The sequence below is a fragment of the Ascaphus truei genome, chromosome 1 (genome assembly GCF_040206685.1).
Source record: "Ascaphus truei isolate aAscTru1 chromosome 1, aAscTru1.hap1, whole genome shotgun sequence".
NCBI lineage: Eukaryota > Metazoa > Chordata > Amphibia > Anura > Ascaphidae > Ascaphus > Ascaphus truei.
In genome coordinates, this window is record NC_134483.1 from 77,215,985 (window position 1) to 77,234,436 (window position 18,452).

The 18,452-nt window shown below is 45.1% G+C and overlaps 1 protein-coding gene across 5 annotated transcripts in view; it reads left to right on the top strand.

Annotated features, from left to right (window-relative positions):
• Positions 1-18,452, top strand: part of KIF2A (kinesin family member 2A) — an 80,070-nt gene that overhangs the window by 24,618 nt on the left and 37,000 nt on the right. For 4 of the 5 annotated variants that reach the window (XM_075589793.1, XM_075589801.1, XM_075589828.1 and 1 more), the window contains exon 2: positions 13,938-14,032. In XM_075589793.1, the coding sequence (XP_075445908.1) occupies positions 13,938-14,032 (95 nt within the window). Of the gene's footprint in view, positions 1-2,798; positions 2,869-13,937; positions 14,033-18,452 lie in introns of all 5 variants that reach the window. The other variant, XM_075589810.1, reaches the window with a different exon arrangement.

The window sequence follows — 18,452 nt, forward strand, 5'->3', positions numbered from 1 at the left end:
TGCTATGATGTGACTCAGTTTGGGAAGGGAAGGTGAGGGAAGAGAGCAGTGGAAAATGTGGGGATGGCAAATGGGGGTACAAGATTGCTGAACAAGTAAGACAGAAGGTCGAAGAGAGCAAGACTGTGTTGCAGAAGTTGTAGAAGCAGTCCGTGTTGACCCGATAGATAGGGGCCAACCGACGGGCTAGTAATACCCATTGCGGATACGTAGAAAACAGTTAGCCATGTGTGTACACAAAAATTTTCAGGGAAATCCAGGGCGCCTACAATTTTCCTCCTGGGGCCTATGCTGTGCGCAGCACTGGATGACCTTTGATTTATTTATTTATGAAATGTTCTACCAGGAAGTAATACATTGAGTTACCTCTGGTTTTCAAGTATGTCCTGGGTACCTAGTTATGACAAAATACATGGTTACAAATACATAGTTACATTAAGCGAAAATGGTTACACAGTACATTATATACAAGATATTGCATGCACAGTTAAAGATAATATATATTATAGGCGTATATAACAGTTACAGACCAGATTAAAATGCGAGATAGCTTTAGTTTTGAAGGAACTTAGATTGGTGGTGACAGAGAGAGTCTCCGGTAGAATGTTCCAGTTGTGGGGTGCACGGTAAGAGGAGGAGCGGCCGGAAACTTTGTTGAACCTTGGGACCGTGAACAGTTGTTTGGAGTCAGATCTCAGATAACTGCTGCATGTGATAGGGATGAGGAGCTTGTTCAGATAGGTGGGTAGCTTGCCCAGAATGTATTTGAAGGCAAGACAGGAGAGATGAACTTTGCACCTAGACTCGAGTGATGACCAATCTAGTTCTTTGAGCATTTCACAGTGATGTGTGTTGTAATTGCATTGGAGGACAAAGCGGCATATTGAGTTGCACAGGGTATCAAGCTTGCCAAGGTGAGTTTGGGGTGCCGTGGCATATATTATATCCCCATAATCTATAATTTTAATCAGCATCTGCTGTGTGATGCATTTTCTGACAAGCAGACGTAGGGAGGATTTTTTCCTATATAGTACACCTAGTTTGGCATAGGTTTTGGATATCAGGGTATCAATGTGCAACCCAAATGTTAAATAGGGGTCAAACCATAAGCCCAAATATTTTAAACCAGTAACAGGGGCTAGCATGGTATTACATTTGGTTCTGATTGTAGCTCCTTCATTGGAAGCTTTAGAAATTTAGCCCAAATACCATTGTTACAGTCGTGTCAGTGTTTAAAACAGTTTTGGGGGGGGGGGGGGGGAGGGGGGGGAGAAATCCAATTTTCAAGTCTCAAAGTCAGATTGAAGTAATTGAAGGTCAGAGAGGTTAGGGCTGTGTGCATATAAGATTGTCATCCATATACATGTGTATTGAAGCTCCCTTACAAGCTGTAGGAAGATCATTAATGAACACTGAGAAGAGTAGGGGCCACAGAACAGAACCTTGCGGGACACCGTAGGTGTTGGAGTTAGTGCCCTAGAGACACATATTGGGATATATCTAATGGGTAGGAATTAAACCAGTTTAAAGCATGCTTACGTATTCCAGAGCACTGGAGTTTGTTTAGCAAGATACCATTAACAGGTCAGTCACTGTCGCTTAGGGAGTAGTGCGGGTCAGGGGGGGTGGTGGGCGGAGCAGAAAGCTGGATGCGATAGGGGAGCACAAGGGCGGGGGGCAAAGCTAGGTGTTACACTTCAGTACTCTGCCTGTCCTTGCTCTCAATGCACAATGTACCCCGGGGAGAAGTGTCTGTGTGAGTGTTGGAGAAAGGGTGTCCCACAGGAACGCCATCTCCACCCCCTGTCGCTTACAAAATGCTGACTCTCTAAAATTCTGTCTGGCTCCAGAGAAAAAGCAAAACCAAATATACAGCGTGGAGGTTTTTGCAGGTATATTTTTTTTAAATACTTGCGTGTCTGTGTGAAGACATGTTAGCAGATGATGTCCTGTGGAGCAGGTATAATTCTCAACGCTTTATATAATGCACAGCTTCAGGAAGCTCCCTGTCTTTCATCTTTGGTGATTGGTAATGATTGTTAATCCCATCAATTATTTATTTTCTAGATTGCATTATCGTTGTTCTCTCTTTAATAATGTTCCCGATCTGTTTTACTTTTACGTGTTGAGAGCCACACTCCTAATGTTTGATTCGAAATGCACAGCATTCTGTGACATTATTTTAAAAGGGCAATCCCTCCTAGAACCAAAGTTTACTATGGCAGTGACATGTTTAAGGGGTTACATCGGGGTGATTTTAAGCCTTTCTTACCAAAATCTGACACCTAGAAGTATTTGTTTAATCCTTTTTCAAAATTAGTTTGTAAATATGGTAAACTGAGACTTGGGAGGGGTTTGGCTACTCCCTTTTCTCTCCCTCTCTTTCCCCTATGGCAGCGGATATAATAGGCGCTCGTGCGTGCGATGGCACGCATGGCCTCGCGCCTGTCTGCCAAGCGACCTGTGGCCTATGATCCACAGCGACGGGGAGGCATGGCCGTGACGTCACATGAGCGGTTCGCCCTCATTGGCTGAACCGCACACGTGACCTGGCCATCGCACGACCAAATCAATATAATTGTCTGCCCAAGAATCGCGCACACGGTCGCACTTCATCGCGCGCGCGCTCTATGTCCTGCCTCACAGAGGTGCGGCCTTATGGACGCGGCCTAAGACAGTTTGTAAATAATTTCCAGAGTAACAAATTAAACAAATCTAACCATGCTTAAAGCAAGGATTTAGTTTAAGAAAGCACATTGTGTGGTTATATTGTTTACAAAAGATATATATTTTTTCAGCTATGTAGGTGATTGGCATAAGCAACGACTAGATATCAAAAAAAAGCTGTGTGTGCTGTGCATCCGCATAGTAAGTGAAACTTCTTTGTGTGTTGTCAGCAACATATAAAGTAACAATAATATTAGATGTTATAGATGTTTGTAATAAAATGGAATCATTTTTAGATGTTAAAATTGTATAGTTTTATTTTTGCTTTTAAAAATCCATACTATCATTTTTAATACATGAAATAATCGACTTATGATAACTGAAGTAATATATATATATATATATATATGCACCGCCACAGCATCACACGCGGAACAAGAGACATTCCTGTTGGCGAACATTTCTCTGACTCTGGCCATAAGATGAAAGATCTGAGGGTTGCCATACTCAAAGGTAATCTTAAAACACCGAAAGAGAGACGGTTGCATGAATACAAATTTATGCAACTGTTCGGGACACTTAGCAGTGGCCTAAACAGAGATCGAAATTTTATGAATCATTACTGACACAAGTGAACTCTCTTCCCATGAGCGCTATAGGCCATGTCTGTACATACTGTGCTATATGTATGCACACACAGCTGTCTCTCACACATACTTATACTCCTTGTTTTTCCATCCCTATACACCAATAGGGACCACATAGTATCCACACACACTTTTAGTTATGCTACTATCTCACATTTCCACACCCACCCACACCATTTATATCCGCTCCCACTCCACACACCTTTTGTAAAGCACTGTATATACTGTGGGCTCTCCATTCATGTTAATTCACACTGATACACATACACACTCTTTCATCACTTGCTTTCAGGAACCTTTTGACACCTCCATTTATAAAACACATTCACACCGGGGGAAGGACCAGCACAGATAACATTCCAATAGACACTGTTTACAGTATAGCTTTTGCTTGCTTCATTCATTGTAACATCGCCGGAAGAAGAGATCAGTGTATCTCGAAAGCTCGCACAAATAAAAGCATTTTGTTAGCCACAGAACGGTATCATCTATTTATTTTTTGATTATTGAAGCTCGGCTAACACGGTACTGATACCTCTACATATACATATATATATATATATATATATATATATATATATATATATATATATATATATATATATATATAATATTCGATTTGTAAACTATCTAAATGTCGTTGAAAAACCGCATCAATAGTGTTGTAGTTGCTATGACTGGATTGGTGTTGAGAGTTAAATTGAATTTTTATTTACTGTACTTATTGGTGTTTGTTTTGTTTTTTTCGTAGCCCTAGTGCGAGCACGATACTCACGCACCCTTTCTGTGTTAGTCTTAGCCATTTTTATTTTTGAGATTATTTTTTTGAGATTATTTTGAACGTAATTTTATTTCTGCGCATAACTGTGAATTCCTCGTGTCTGTGTGTGTGTCTGTGTCTGTGTGTGTGTCTGGCTTGTTGAAGTTGAGGCGGTGTTCGCTGCTGCACATGCGCAGTATGCGCGAGCAATGCCAGCCGCTTCTGCGCATGCGTGGCGTTCGGCAGCGGCGCCATCACTACTGCACATGCGCGGCATATGTCAGCGGGCTTATGGGGGCAGCGGCGGCCGTTAGGAGCGGCGCCGGCGACTACCGCCGCCACCGCATGTGACAGCGGGCGCTGTGGGTGGAGCGGCGGCCGTTAGGAGTGTAATGTCATTTCCGTTTCACATTTTCGTCTTCATGAAGGAGTTTTGTTCCATCAAAATTGACTAGGTGCCACTAAAAAAGTTTCACTTCAAAAATAATACAGGTAAATTATACCATGAAATGGACGTCATGTTTCCTCTGAGTACTGCTGTGTTCATTGTAATGCAAAAAACAGAGAAAATACTGTGCGCTACTATCTAACCCAGAATATGGAATATAAATAAAGTGCAGTGACTAAACCACATAGATAAGTGAACAAGAAATAAATCACAATAACCACAGTGAGGGTGTATATATGAAGAAATTATATCACATAACCGTGTATTTGTAGAGGCGTCTGCTGCTATAAACACAGGGGGTGGCTCAGCACCCCCCACACTCTATAAGAAATGGAAACAAAAGAAACAGTGCACAACGCCAAATAGTGAAGCAAGTATTGCTATATATTAGTAATTACAGGGTAATAAATCTGCGTACATCAAAACAGTGGAATAGGTGCATTTAGTGTGTTTCACACAAGTTACCACTCAGCAACTGTTGTCAGAAGAGTCTGGAGCTTGCTTCTCTCAGCGGGGGCGCTACGTTGGTTCAGGAGCAGGATTAATGCCCAAAACCCCTCATCCAGCAGTACATCGCTCCCAAGGGGATTTCCCTTTACAGCAACCAGCAACCAGGCTCCGTTGCAGGTATTGGTGCTTGGTGGGACCGCTCGCGCTTCCAAGCCGTCTGGTGCAGCTCGTGTAGCTCAGCGAGTAGATCCACTGTGCGGGGGTGAGACCTCAGCTCTGCAAGGGTACACTCGGCGTGCCACATTGTCGCTCCGTCGCGGGATACTGTGACGTCACAGTCTCCGCAGCAGCGAGGGAACCGGCAGGGAGGCAGTCAAAGTCTCTCAGAGTCTCTCATAAGCCCAAAATTACCACCGGGAGTGATACTAGCAGGGTGAAGCCAATGGAGTGGTAACTTGTGTGAAACACACTAAATGCACCTATTCCACTGTTTTTGATGTACGCAGATTTATTACCCTGTAATTACTAATATATAGCAATACTTGCTTCACTATTTGGCGTTGTGCGCTGTTTCTTTTGATTCCATTCATTGTTCTGCATCTGCTATCCAGCTGCCTGTGACAGAGACCATTTGGTAACCGCAGGATGATGTCGTTTTAAGTATTTTATTATAAAATCTTCATTTTAGCAGTGACGTATCACCAGTGTTGGATATATATGTGCTGCTAGACAATTAGTTGTTGCATCTTTCTTCGATTTGTGGCGAACTGAAAGTTTGTGAAATTGACATTGAGTATGAGACTCTGAGTCTGTCGTGAGTTCGAGCCCCACGTTACACCTCTACTTGCCTCTTGCGCTCGACCCAAGGATGTCTCCTCTTTGCCCCTCCTTAACTCTACAATTTTTCTCGCATCTTAAACCTTTTTCACGAATCTCTACCTATCTATGGAACATTGTTCTACTCAATATTCTGTCTGAAAGTGTCCCAATGTATCCCTTAGATTGTAAGCTCTTCAGCGCAGGGCCTCTCTGTACCTCATGCTGTCACTTACTCACTGCTCTTATCCTCATTGTTTGGGCTTTATTTTCAACTAGCTGATATACCCGGCGTTGCCCGGGCGTGGAAGGGCAGGGGGCATGGAGTGGAAGGGGGGGGGGCAAAGGGCAGGGAGGGGGGGGCAAAGGGCAGGGATGGGGGGCAAAAAGCAGGGAGGGGGGGCAAAGGGCAGGGGGGCAAAGGGCAGGGAGGGGGGTGCAAAGGGCAGGGAGGGGGGGGGGAAAAGGGCAGGGAGGGGGGGCAAAGGGCAGGGAGGGGGGGGACTCAATCCCCCCCACACACGCAATCCCCCCCCCACACACGCAATCCCCCCCACACACACACAATCCCCCCCCCACACACAATCCCCCCCCCCCACACACACAATCCCCCCCCCACACAATCCCCCCCCCACACACAATCCCCCCCCCACACACAATCCCCCCCCCACACACACAATCCCCCCCCCACACACACAATCCCCCCCCACACACACAATCCCCCCCCACACACACAATTCCCCCCCCCACACACAATCCCCCCCCCACACACACAATCCCCCCCCCACACACACAATCCCCCCCCACACACACAATCCCCCCCCACACACACAATCCCCCCCCCACACACACAATCCCCCCCACACACACAATCCCCCCCACACACACAATCCCCCCCCACACACACAATCCCCCCCCCACACACACAATCCCCCCCCCCCACACACAATCCCCCCCACACACACAATCCCCCCCCCCACACACACAATCCCCCCCCACACACACAATCCCCCCCCACACACACAATCCCCCCCACACACACAATCCCCCCCCCCACACACACATCCCCCCCACACACACAATCCCCCCCCACACACACAATCCCCCCCACACACACAATCCCCCCCACACGCAATCCCCCCACACACCCAAACACACAACCCCCCCCACACAATCCCCCCCACACACAATCCCCCCCACACAATCCCCCCCCACACAATCCCCCCCACACAATCCCCCCCCCACACACACAATCACACAATCCCCCCCACACACAATCACACAATCCCCACACACAATCACACAATCCCCACACACAATCACACAATCACACAATCCCCATACTCAATCCCCCCCACACACAATCACACAATCCCCCCCCCACACACAATCACACAATCCCCCCCCCACACACAATCACACAATCCCCCCCACACACAATCACACAATCCCCCCCACACACAATCACACAATCCCCCCCCACACACAATCACACAATCCCCCCCCACACACACTCAATCACTCCCTCCCACTTCTGGCCCCGCCCCCTCTGCAAGATACAGACATAGAAGCAGCAGCACGGATCTTCTGGCCCGCCCCTCTGCAAGACACAAACATAGAAGCAGCAGCACGGGTCTTCTGGCCCCGCCCCCTCTGCAAGACAGACATAAAAGCAGCAGCACGGATCTTCTGGCCCCGCCCCCTCTGCAAGACACAGACATAGAAGCAGCAGCACGGATCTTCTGGCCCCGCCCCTCTGCAAGACACAGACATAGAAGCAGCAGCACGGAGCGCCCCCAGGTTTCCCTGCAAGCTGCTTGCGCCCCCCCCTACATAATCAGTGCTTTCACTAATATAGTATAAGATGTAAAGTGGTATACAGTATACCAGGGGGGCGCAAACTTTTTTCCCTGCGCCCCCCTGACGGCTGTCCCCTCGCTCCCGCGCCCCCCCCCCCAACCCCAACTTACCCGCGCTCCGGCGTAATGACGTCACGTTGCCATAGCAACGTGACGTCACATGACCTCGCAGCGTCATTTTGACGCCGCGTTGCCATGGCGCCGCAGGGAGGAAGCCGCCGGAGCCACGATAAGTTAGGTTTACAGAGGCCCTGCAGCTCCCCCGGCACTTAATTTAAGTGCCTTCGGGAAGCGCGCGGGGCCTCTGTAAACCCCGCGCCCCCCGTCGGCAGTGTCGCGCCCCCCCTGGGGGTCGCGCCCCACAGTTTGTGCACCGCTGCAGTATACTGTTGGTGTGTTTCATATAAATGCATTTTTATAAGAATGATCTCACAATAAACTACCTGGAACCTTTTCTGATTACTTGGTTTTGTTTTATATTGGGTATTTATCATGATAAATAATTTCTAAATTACTTAATATCGTTATCTTGGGACGTTTTTAGTTATCGCCGAACCCTAGCTTGGGCTGTTAGTGATATCTCTGCTGTGGCTGCATCTTCTGAAGCTGCCGTGCTATGGCTGCTTGTGGTGCTCCAAGCATAGGCCTCGTCCAGGGTGACGCTGAGCGTGCGCTCACACTGGCCACACACATTGCAGCAATATGTTTCATCGCGGCCAGTGCGATCTCGCGCCCAGCATGCATGGCGCTAAGCTGCTTGCAGAGTCAAGCAAATTTGAATATGCCGCTCGCTGGCGCATCAATGAGGGCGAACCAGCTCTGTGGCGTCATGGCCACCCCCAACCCCCCCCCCCCCGCAGGCGTAGCTGACTGGCCACAAATAGCCCGGCCGAGCAGAGTGCGTGACGTCGGCACCAGTGCGCTCGCTCCCTGCCTGGCCGGCAGCCTTACTTTACTTCTGCCTTGGAGTTCCACAGCTGCAAACGCTGGCATTAGACATGGAAAATATTTTTTGCTAGCATCTGACAACCAGAAGTGTAATACCGTGACATGGGGTGGGGAGGTTTACATATAAATTGGTATTGTCTTTTATTCAGACAGACGTGTTAGGCCTCGGGCATGGTGCCTCGGGACGCGCTGATCTGCGCTCCTGCTCTGCCTTGCCTGCTCAAACTGGAGCTTTTTTGTGTCCTGGCAGGCGAGGCAGTGAGCGCGCTTTGGGGGTGGGGCGAAGGCGTGGTGGAACGGAGGCAGGGCTAGTCCCTCGCTCCCATTGGATGTGAGCGGTCACGTGAGCGCTCCTCCTCTCCCTGAGCGGCAAATTTAAATTTGATTGTCTCCTCAAAATATCTGAGCCTCCGCACGCGTGCGGAAGCGGCTGCTAAAGCCGCGCCGATGACAGATGCAGGGGGTAAGTGCATCTGCTGAGCGTGGCTCAGCACGGCCTACTGTACTGTCCCAGGCCTTATACCACAAATACAATTTTGTATCTGATGTTTTTGTGTAAGAAAGTAACTAGGTATTTGTTTTAAAAACATATCAAGAAAGGAGTAAATATCAATGAATATACATTATAATATAATGTTAGTGCCCTGTCCTGTGTCCACTTGTCACTTGTGATGTCATTTATAATTCTGACAGAGAGCGATCACTTTGTAACAGCAGAAAGCGCTGTTTCAAAGGAGTCTGATTTGTAATAAGACATTTTAATTTGCGGCCAAACTTGTTTAACTCTATTACAGGTGTTAAAAGTATTTATGGTGCCAGATCATTTAGTTTCTTTGTAACTTCCCGTCATCTAGAGGGAGTTGAAATTTATGTGAAATTAATTTTTTTCTGTGATATCTAAGGGCCGTTCTATAGTGTGTGCGCCCGTGCGAACGCGAGTGCACGTGAAGCACACTTTTTGTGTGTATTGAGTCCGTGCGACAGGCTGGAAAGGTGTGTGTGTGTTATATAAATACATTTTAAATAAATACGTTAATAAATTATTTATTAACATTGTACATACATACGCATGCATACGTACATGCATATATACATACATTTCAGCGGCGGTAGCGGTGTAAATTCTTTATTTTACTCATCTTCCCCCCTGTCGGCCGGTTCCACGCACACTACCGTGCGCGCACAGCACCGTTGTAGAAAGGCTGACTAACCTCAGCCAACGATAATTGCCGCGCGCGTCGTAGCAAGCGTGCGCAGTATAGGACAGCCCTTAGACTTCATAAATTACATCACCGACGTGGCAAGAGAAACCCCCAGTTATCCATTTATTTATTTATTTAAATGTTCAGAACTTTAATATTTATATTAGAAATGTGCTGTGTTTTTTTTTAATTTAAGAAATGACACACATCCCATTTCTCCTGAGTATTTTGCAAATATTGAGTAGTTGTCCTCAGTAGATAGCCGGTAAAGGAAGGGAAGAGGCTGGCCTTTTCTGTGCAAACTCCTGCTCGGCGCACTATCACACAGAAGTATCTGGAGAGTCATCAAGCCACCCCATGTCTATACTCGCTATGATTAACAAACATTAAAATTATCATTTAAAAATACTTGTGTTTGACTTTTGTTTAAAAAAAAAATCACTTGTCAATCATCCACATGAAACTCTTTTAACATATCACTAGCATTAGTACACTTTAGTACCAGGAGGTGCTGACCCTTTAAAACCTTTTAGTAAGTCTTTTATTTCCTTATGCACAAGCAAGAGGGGCATCAGAATACAAATTACCCGTATATTTGTTTAACTTGTTTTAACCGTTTCAAGGCAGCAACACTAATACATGCAATCTGGGCATCATTCAGTCATCTCAAACTTTAAGGCATACTAATTATAATTATAGTACTTTGCTGAAGAAACAATAGAGCTATAATTTGTATCTTAAGAACATAATCATTCACATGCTGTGAAAAAGTGAATAAATGTTTATATACAGTTGGACCCTAATCTGATGTTTTGTGATCACTAATCTACAGAAAATTGGATTTTGCTTTTCAGACCTTTCAATTCTATATGGGTGAGCAGATACAACTAATACAATTCCTTTATGTTGAGCTAATATTCACATGAGAATATATTGAAAACAGACGCCATTATTGTCTTGTCTGAAAAAACGTAACTAAACAGTGCGGCTTCCTCCAGACACAATTGACTGTTTCTAAAAGAAGAAAAACAAGACAACTTTTTTTTCCCCCATTTGAATGTCCATGGCGGTAAGGTGGGGGGAGGGGAGGCAGCGAGGCGCAAGAGGGGACGGCAGGGAGGCAGCGAGGAGCAAGGGGGGGGAAGGAAGCAGTAAGCATGGGGGGCAGCAAGTAGTACGGGGGGCAGGAAGCAGCGTGGGGCAGGAAGAAGCGAGGGGGGAGGGAGGAGGCAGCGAGGAGCACGGAGGGTGGAGGGAAGAGGCAGCGAGGAGCACGGAGGGGGGGAGGGAAGAGGCCGTATAGGCTGTGAGGGTTATTCATTGGCAAACTATTTGCTGAATGAACACCTCCATTTCACAGAGACATTTCTCAAACAAAATGAGCATTTAAGTGTAAATTCAACATGCTTTAGGGGAGCTGACGTGTACAGTAAGGCTACGGCCCTGCTGCCTGCGCTGCACACGCGTCTGCGAGGCAGGTGGCGCATGCAACCGAGTCCTCCGGTCTGCAGCGAGCTGCAGAGGGAAAGGTGGGGGGTGTGACTTGGGAGTGACGCGGGTGTGGCCTAGCGCTCCGTCGCAACTTTTGATCTCAATTTTCATGAGAGCAGGAGTTTGTCAACGCAGCGGGCGCTGCAGTAGCCAGCGGGGACCTGGCCTAACCTTGTAGGAACAATATCTTTAAATATTGAAGACGGATATAGCGCCTTCTATCAATTTTATATACAGATATATTGATGGAAAGAAAATTGTGACATTGGGTCCTTCTTACATTTACATTTAATACTGACTAACCTTAAAACTCGCCCCACAAATCAAGCATCCAAATAGCCTGGACTCATGGCTACTGTCCCACACCCTGTCACTCCTACCACCCATTGTGACTAAGCACAGGCATCTACAGCACTTATTCCCTCATCTGTTGTTTCTGTAAGTTCCCCTCAAACCTTAGATTGTAAGCTCTTCGGGGCAGGGATTTCCTTTCCTATTGTCTGATTTTGCTGCACTTAATGTATTATTATAATTCCCTGTACTGTAATCTTTCTGAAGTGCTGAGTACACTTTTGGCGCCATATAAATAAAGACATGCAATACAATAACCCAGCCTTGAAAATACAACTCGAATTCTTGGGGGTCGGAGAAATAAAACTAGTGGCCACACCCATTTTCTCCACAAGCGCCAGACACACAATAAAATAATGTAGATGCGGGCCGGGCCACTGGATATTTGCACGGATGCAATAACCTCCCTACCAAGTAAGTAGAAATATAAAAAAATACAATATTAAGTGATACACAATCACCAGATGAAGAGCAGAGGCCCTAAACTTCTTAAACTGTGGTGGTACTTGGCAAGCACTAAAGTGCACTAAGAGCCTTTTTGATTGATTTCCCCCTCTTTATAAGATCCATTTGCATACAACATTTGAATAACTACTGCTACAAATATGCATTTCAAAACATAATACAGCTTCCGAGAATAAAATATGATTGTGCCGTTGTCATATTACCATGTTTTTTTGACATTTGTATAACCATGGAAACCTTTATTATGACCCTTATGTTATAGTTCCTATACAGGCATACCCCGGTTTAAGGACACTCACTTTAAGTACACTCGCGAGTAAGTACATCTCGCTCAATAGGCAAACGGCAGCTCACGCATGCGCCTGTCAGCACGTCCTGAACAGCAATACCGACTCCCTACCTGTACTGAAGCTGTGCGCAAGCGGGGAGACTATAGAGCCTGATACAAATGCGTTATTTACATCAGTTATGCACGTATATGACGATTGCAGCACAGTACATGCATCGATAAGTGGGGAAAGGGCAGTTCGGCACTTTAAGTACATTTTCGCTTTACATACATGCTCAGGTCCCATTGCGTACGTTAATGCGGGGTATGCCTGTAGATAAAGGTAAAAGAAAATAATTGTGTGTTCCGTTTTCAATTTGTTTGCTATGATTTGTTTGGGTATGTTATAGGGACCCAACCCTTTCTTAGTTGCTGAATACACATGCCAATCCATTTTCTGTTGTCTGGTTATAAATCTTGAGGAGTTTGTTAATTTAAATTAGCACATTATTATGCTGCCTAATAATCTGCTCTGTAAATTTAGATTACACAAAGGGTTTCAAGATTTGTTTTTATGGCCAGAATAACTAAATCATTTAATGAAACGTTCATACTTAACTATTACAAGAAAAAAAACAATTTTTGTTCAAATTTTAGATTATTTTTTTTAAAACATTTTTTTAAATATTTAAGGTAAAGAAGAGTTTGCAGAGTTCCTTTATACTATCACCTGCCTTATGGCCAATGTTCTCTGAGCTGGCAAATGTATGGACCACAGAATGCCAGTGAATGTCCCCCTACTTCCTCCTACTTCAGCTGGGGTTTTGCTTTTGCTTCCAGCTGCATTTTCTTCTCAGGACCTCCGTATAAATCTATATGTTGTGGAGAGGGGGTGGGGGTTGATTGTATAAAGTACCCAAACTCTGTTTTATTCCTACAAATATGTTGCTACCACTGATTGATAGAGGACACTGTTACTGTCGGTCAGGGATGTTCCGATACAGAATATGTGAGTGTAAATTGCTGTGTTGTGAAAATGAACTGCCCAAGGAACTCTTGGTTTGACATGAGTATAAATTTAATCTGGTACAATATGTGGAAACTTCAGACCCCGCAGATGTTTTATTCTTACAAACATGGGGTTACTCTTGATTGATAGGGAGGGTGCATCCTCTTCCAAGGGTAGAACTGATAACGGCAACTTCCTCTTCTCGTCATTTGTTAAGTTATAGTCACATATGTTTGTGTGTAGTATGTGATTCTTGCATTTAATACAGGGATTCCTAAACTTTTCTTTAAACAAGTAACCTGTACAACCCTAAAATCACATTAATTTTCCTGTATTTGGGAACCATCAATTTATGCTATTGAGCATGTTTGGACCAGAAAATGTTTATGCAAAGGAAACCATGCACTACTTTACATATTTTGTTCATGATATACTTGCATTAGGTGTTTGAGTAAACGGTTCAGCTGTGCAGTGTTTCAATGACACAGCTGTTTGTGGTTAGACAGTGTAATTCATATGTATTTAAACTGAAACTGATCGCAGAACTCTCTCTCAGGCCGAATACACCAAGCAATGGTAACATCCCTGAATGACGACAGCGAAAGCATTACTGTTGAATGGATCGAAAATGGAGACACTAAAGGAAAAGAGGTAAAGTCTGCCACTTTTTGTATATTGTGACAGCCAGTCTGTGTATGCTAGAGAGAGCTTGCAGGATGTACAGTATGCTTTCCAGCATGCAGGAGGTTAAACTCTGGAGAGGTAATCAGCTTGGGTGTTCCCGTTAACTGTTGATTCCAAAGGGGTTTAAGGGCAGTCAGTAAGCTAGCAGAGAGACTTAACCCCAACCAGTAGGACACTGGTTGGTACGGTTTCCCAGGCATGTTGGATGCAGGGCCTGCTGGGACCCACACTTAGGAACCTGATTTACAGCCTGTTGAGGAAGCAGAGCTGCCTTTCTACAAGGTGCCGTAGTATCCAGAGGAATTTTCTGGAGACTCCTGGGATGGAGTTCCCGAACTTCAAGATAAGGACTTTTATATTTTGTACTTTATAGTTAGAGTTTGTAATGTTTAGCACTGGAAGTTAGCCTAGCTACCCAGTTGGACAGTCTGGACCATTCATGTCTAGTTAGCCAGACCCGGGGTGCATTACCCAGGTGATACCCTGTTGCTGTTAACAGAAGACAGAAAAGCCCAATGCTACATCCATTGTGACAGAAATACACAGTGAAATACTTATAAATTCTCTTGAATAAGGGTCATTTATTTAAACCCTTTGGCCAAAACGTTATAAGCCTGCAAGTCACATCAAGGCATGACCAGTAAGCAGGTCCTAACACTACCTATGCAAATTGTCATTTACCTTTGCTGGAGGGAGAATAACCTCCGTGGGTCTATACTGCATAGGAACATGAAAAAAAAACAAATAAAAACTTTGCTACTTTAAAGTGGGTTGGGGTGAGCTCAAACCCTGGGAGGAGGGGCCACCGACCTCCAAACAACCAATACCAATTGTAAATAAAATTAATAAACACAATCCCAGCAAGCTCAGAACCCTAGAACCCACCACGTTTTATATATAGATATATATATCTATATATCTATCAAAAGGAGTGCTACTGTTGCTGTTAACAATTTGAGGAGTTATTGAATCACTTGTTAAGTTGGAGTACAGTCGTGTATCTCACCCGGGTCTGAATCTTGTGTGTGTACTGTTTTTAGCATATACAAGAAGTGTTGCACAGTGCTTTATGGAGAGCTGCTGTGTAATTCTCACAGAGGAGCAGTTTTACATTTGCACAGTTACAAAATTTTTTCTTCAAATTTAGTTTTTTGATGTCTCTCTCTCTATATCGATATATAGATATCTTATCCCTCTCTCCTCTCTTCTCTTCTCTCTATCCAAATCAAATAAGCTTTATTGCCAACGCATGAATACAGTAATAGGGGGTAGGGTACAATGGTTACACAGTACATGAATAACACAGGTAGGGTATAATGATTGCACGGTACATGGGTAACCGTTGCACACAGGGATGTGGGGGTTAGTGGGCGTTTCTCAGCCTGTGGCAGGTGCTGATATAGAGTGCATCCAGTTCTGCTGTAGTTACATCTTCTCCCAGGAGGATCGCTATTTTTTGGTTCTCTATTATTAAAGTTCTGGATAAGAGCTGTAAGTTTCTCCAGGTGGGCACTCCTCACTTCAGAGTATTGTGTGCAACGCAGCAGGAAGTGTGTTTCATCGTGTACCGCTCCTAGCTCACATCGCTAGCACAGTCTCATTTCCCGGGGCTTATAGGTCTGTCTGTGTCTTCCTGTTTCTATATCCAGGCTGTGGACACCCATTCTGTACAGTGTATTCTCTCTGTAAGCTGTGGTAGGTCTCCGGCTTCTTTGGGCGCTGGATATCATTTCCCCACATAGTCACATACTGCTCCTTCATTTCGCTGGCGATTTGAGTTGATTTGTTTATTCGGCAGGCAGTTGATCTGTGTGGGGTTTTGTTCTTGGAGTGAGAGGACAAGTTGTTTGATGGCACAGGGTTTAGTGAGGTGGTCCTGGTTTTTCATTGCTATGTAGCAGTAAGACTGTGGATGGCTGTTGTTTGGGTGAGCCTAGAATGTCAGTGCTATCTTCTGTACAGTGAGCAGTAGAGGAAAGCGGCCCAGCTCAGCCCAGCATGCATTGTTTGATGTACTCCGGTATACTTGGAGAAGGTGTTTGCAGAATTCCAGATGCAGTATTTCAGTTGGGCTGGTATCCCATTTTGTGGAGTCTGGCTATGTCACAGGGCACCACACCTTGCTGCCATACAGAAGGATGGGTGTGATGATGCTGTTGAATATTTTCATCCATTTTCTCATTAGTGGTTTTAGGTGGTACAGCTGTTTCCTTATTGCATAGCATGCTCTGCGGGCCTTCTCCTTCAGTGTATTTATGGCCAGGTTGAATTTCCCTGATGAGATGATTGTTAGACCAAGGAATGTGTAGCTCGCGGTCTGTTCCAGTGCATTGTCATTCAGTGTGAATTGCGATATGGTTGGATGTTTTTTAGATTTTTTTTTCTGTAATACCATTCTGTTTTTTTCTAGGTTAACAGAAAGTGCCCAGGTCTGGCTGTATTGGTTTAGTATTGCCAGTTTCTGTTGGAGGCTTTGTTGTGTTGGAGACAGCAGGAGCAGATTGTCTGCATAAAGTAGAGATTTAATCTCTGCCAGCCAGGGGGAGCCCAGGTGCTGAGGAGGATTCTAGGGCTGTTGCAAGCTCATTGATGTATATGTTTAAATGTGTGGGACTCCGACTGCAGCCCTGTCTAACTCCATGACTTGATAGAAGAAGTCTGTCCTTTTGTTATTAACTTTCACGCAGCATTTGTTTTCAGAGTACATACTTTTGATGGTGTTGTATGTTCTCCCCCCTATTCTGCTCTCTAGTATTTTCATCAATAGACCTGGATGCCAGATGGAGTCGAAGGCCTTTTTAAAGTCCACAAAGCAAGCAAAGATGTTGCCCTTGATGGTGCTGTGGACTTGCTTATTGAGCAGGCTCTGTAGGGTGTAGATGTGATCTGTGGTGCGGTGTTTTGGCAGGAAGCCTTTTCTCTCTCCTTCTTCTCTTACTAGCTCCTTCTCTCTCTCTCTCTCTCTCTCTCTCTCTCTCTCTCTCTCTCTCTCTCTCTCTCTCTCTCTCTCTCTAGCTCATTCTCTCTAGCTCATTCTCTCTAGCTCATTCTCTCTCTAGCTTCTTCTCTCTCTAGCTTCTTCTCTCTCTAGCTCCTTCTCTCTCTAGCTCCTTCTCTGTCTCTAGCTCCTTCTCTCTCTCTAGCTCCTCTCTCTCTCTCGCTCCTTTTCTCTCTCTCGCTCCTTTTTTCTCTCTCGCTCCTTCTCTCTCTCTCGCTCCTTCTCTCTCTCTCGCTCCTTCTCTCTCCTCTATATCTCTATTTTATTATATGCATCCCTGTGTCCGCTCTCGTTGTGACCTTGGGCAAGTCACTCACACCAGGTTTAAACCATTAGATTGTAATCTCTTTGGATCAGGCACTCTGTGTCTGAAAAATTATATCTACAGTGCTGCATACATTGGTAGCACAATTTAAGAAAAATATTATTAGAACTATTTTTGTCCAGTAATTGTTTTTCATGTAAAAGCTGATAGCCTATATTTATGATGCGGTCTCCTGCCATAAGACTCATTACGGCTTTGTTTTAAAGGGCAGTGAGGGGTCTTACAGCGCCTGAACGTATCTTCCGAAGACTGTTTAGTACATATTGTCACTTATCTTTTCCTGTGTACTAGTTCATGCCTTCTTCCTCTTCAGATTCACTTCCTAAAACTCCCATGTGTGGTTGGCTGTACAGGAAATGAGCAGCCTATACCACATTATGTTAACAGTGTCAGTAAGTGAAATGCATAGGAAAGACCACATTTTAATGCAACAAGGAATGCTACACAAGTGAGCTGAAAATAAATAAACTGCTTGGATTTCAGTTTCAAAATACTACTTTTTTGGCAAAAAGTATTTGTATAGGTTTGTTCCTGAACTAAGTAAAGTAGTTGAATTATTTATATTATCTTGTATTTGTTGTATGAAAGAGATGCACACTCTTTGCCACCTATCAATTTTACAAAGATTTTAATTAATGCCAAAGTCTAGTTTCCAAAAGGTTGGCTTTACAGTGCTTTTGATGCCTTGATGTCATGGGCGTCCGCAGAAATGTTTTCAGGGGGGGGCATAATTTTAACTAGACAGAGAGAGTGGGTGTGGGGGGTGTGTGACGGGGTGGGTGACTGACTGACTGTGGGTTGGTGTCTGTATTCATTCACAGACAGACAGACACAAACACACACACACCCTCCCTCTCAGACTCTCCCTCTCAGACTCTCCCTCTCAGACTCTCTCAGCCCCCCCCCCCCTCAGACACTCTCTCCCCCTCAGACTCTCCCTCTCAGACTCTCCCTCTCAGACTCTCCCTCTCAGACTCTCCCTCTCAGACTCTCTCAGACTTCCCCCCCCTCAGACTCTCTCAGCCTCTCTCCCCTTCAGACTCTCTCAGACTCTCTCCCCCTCA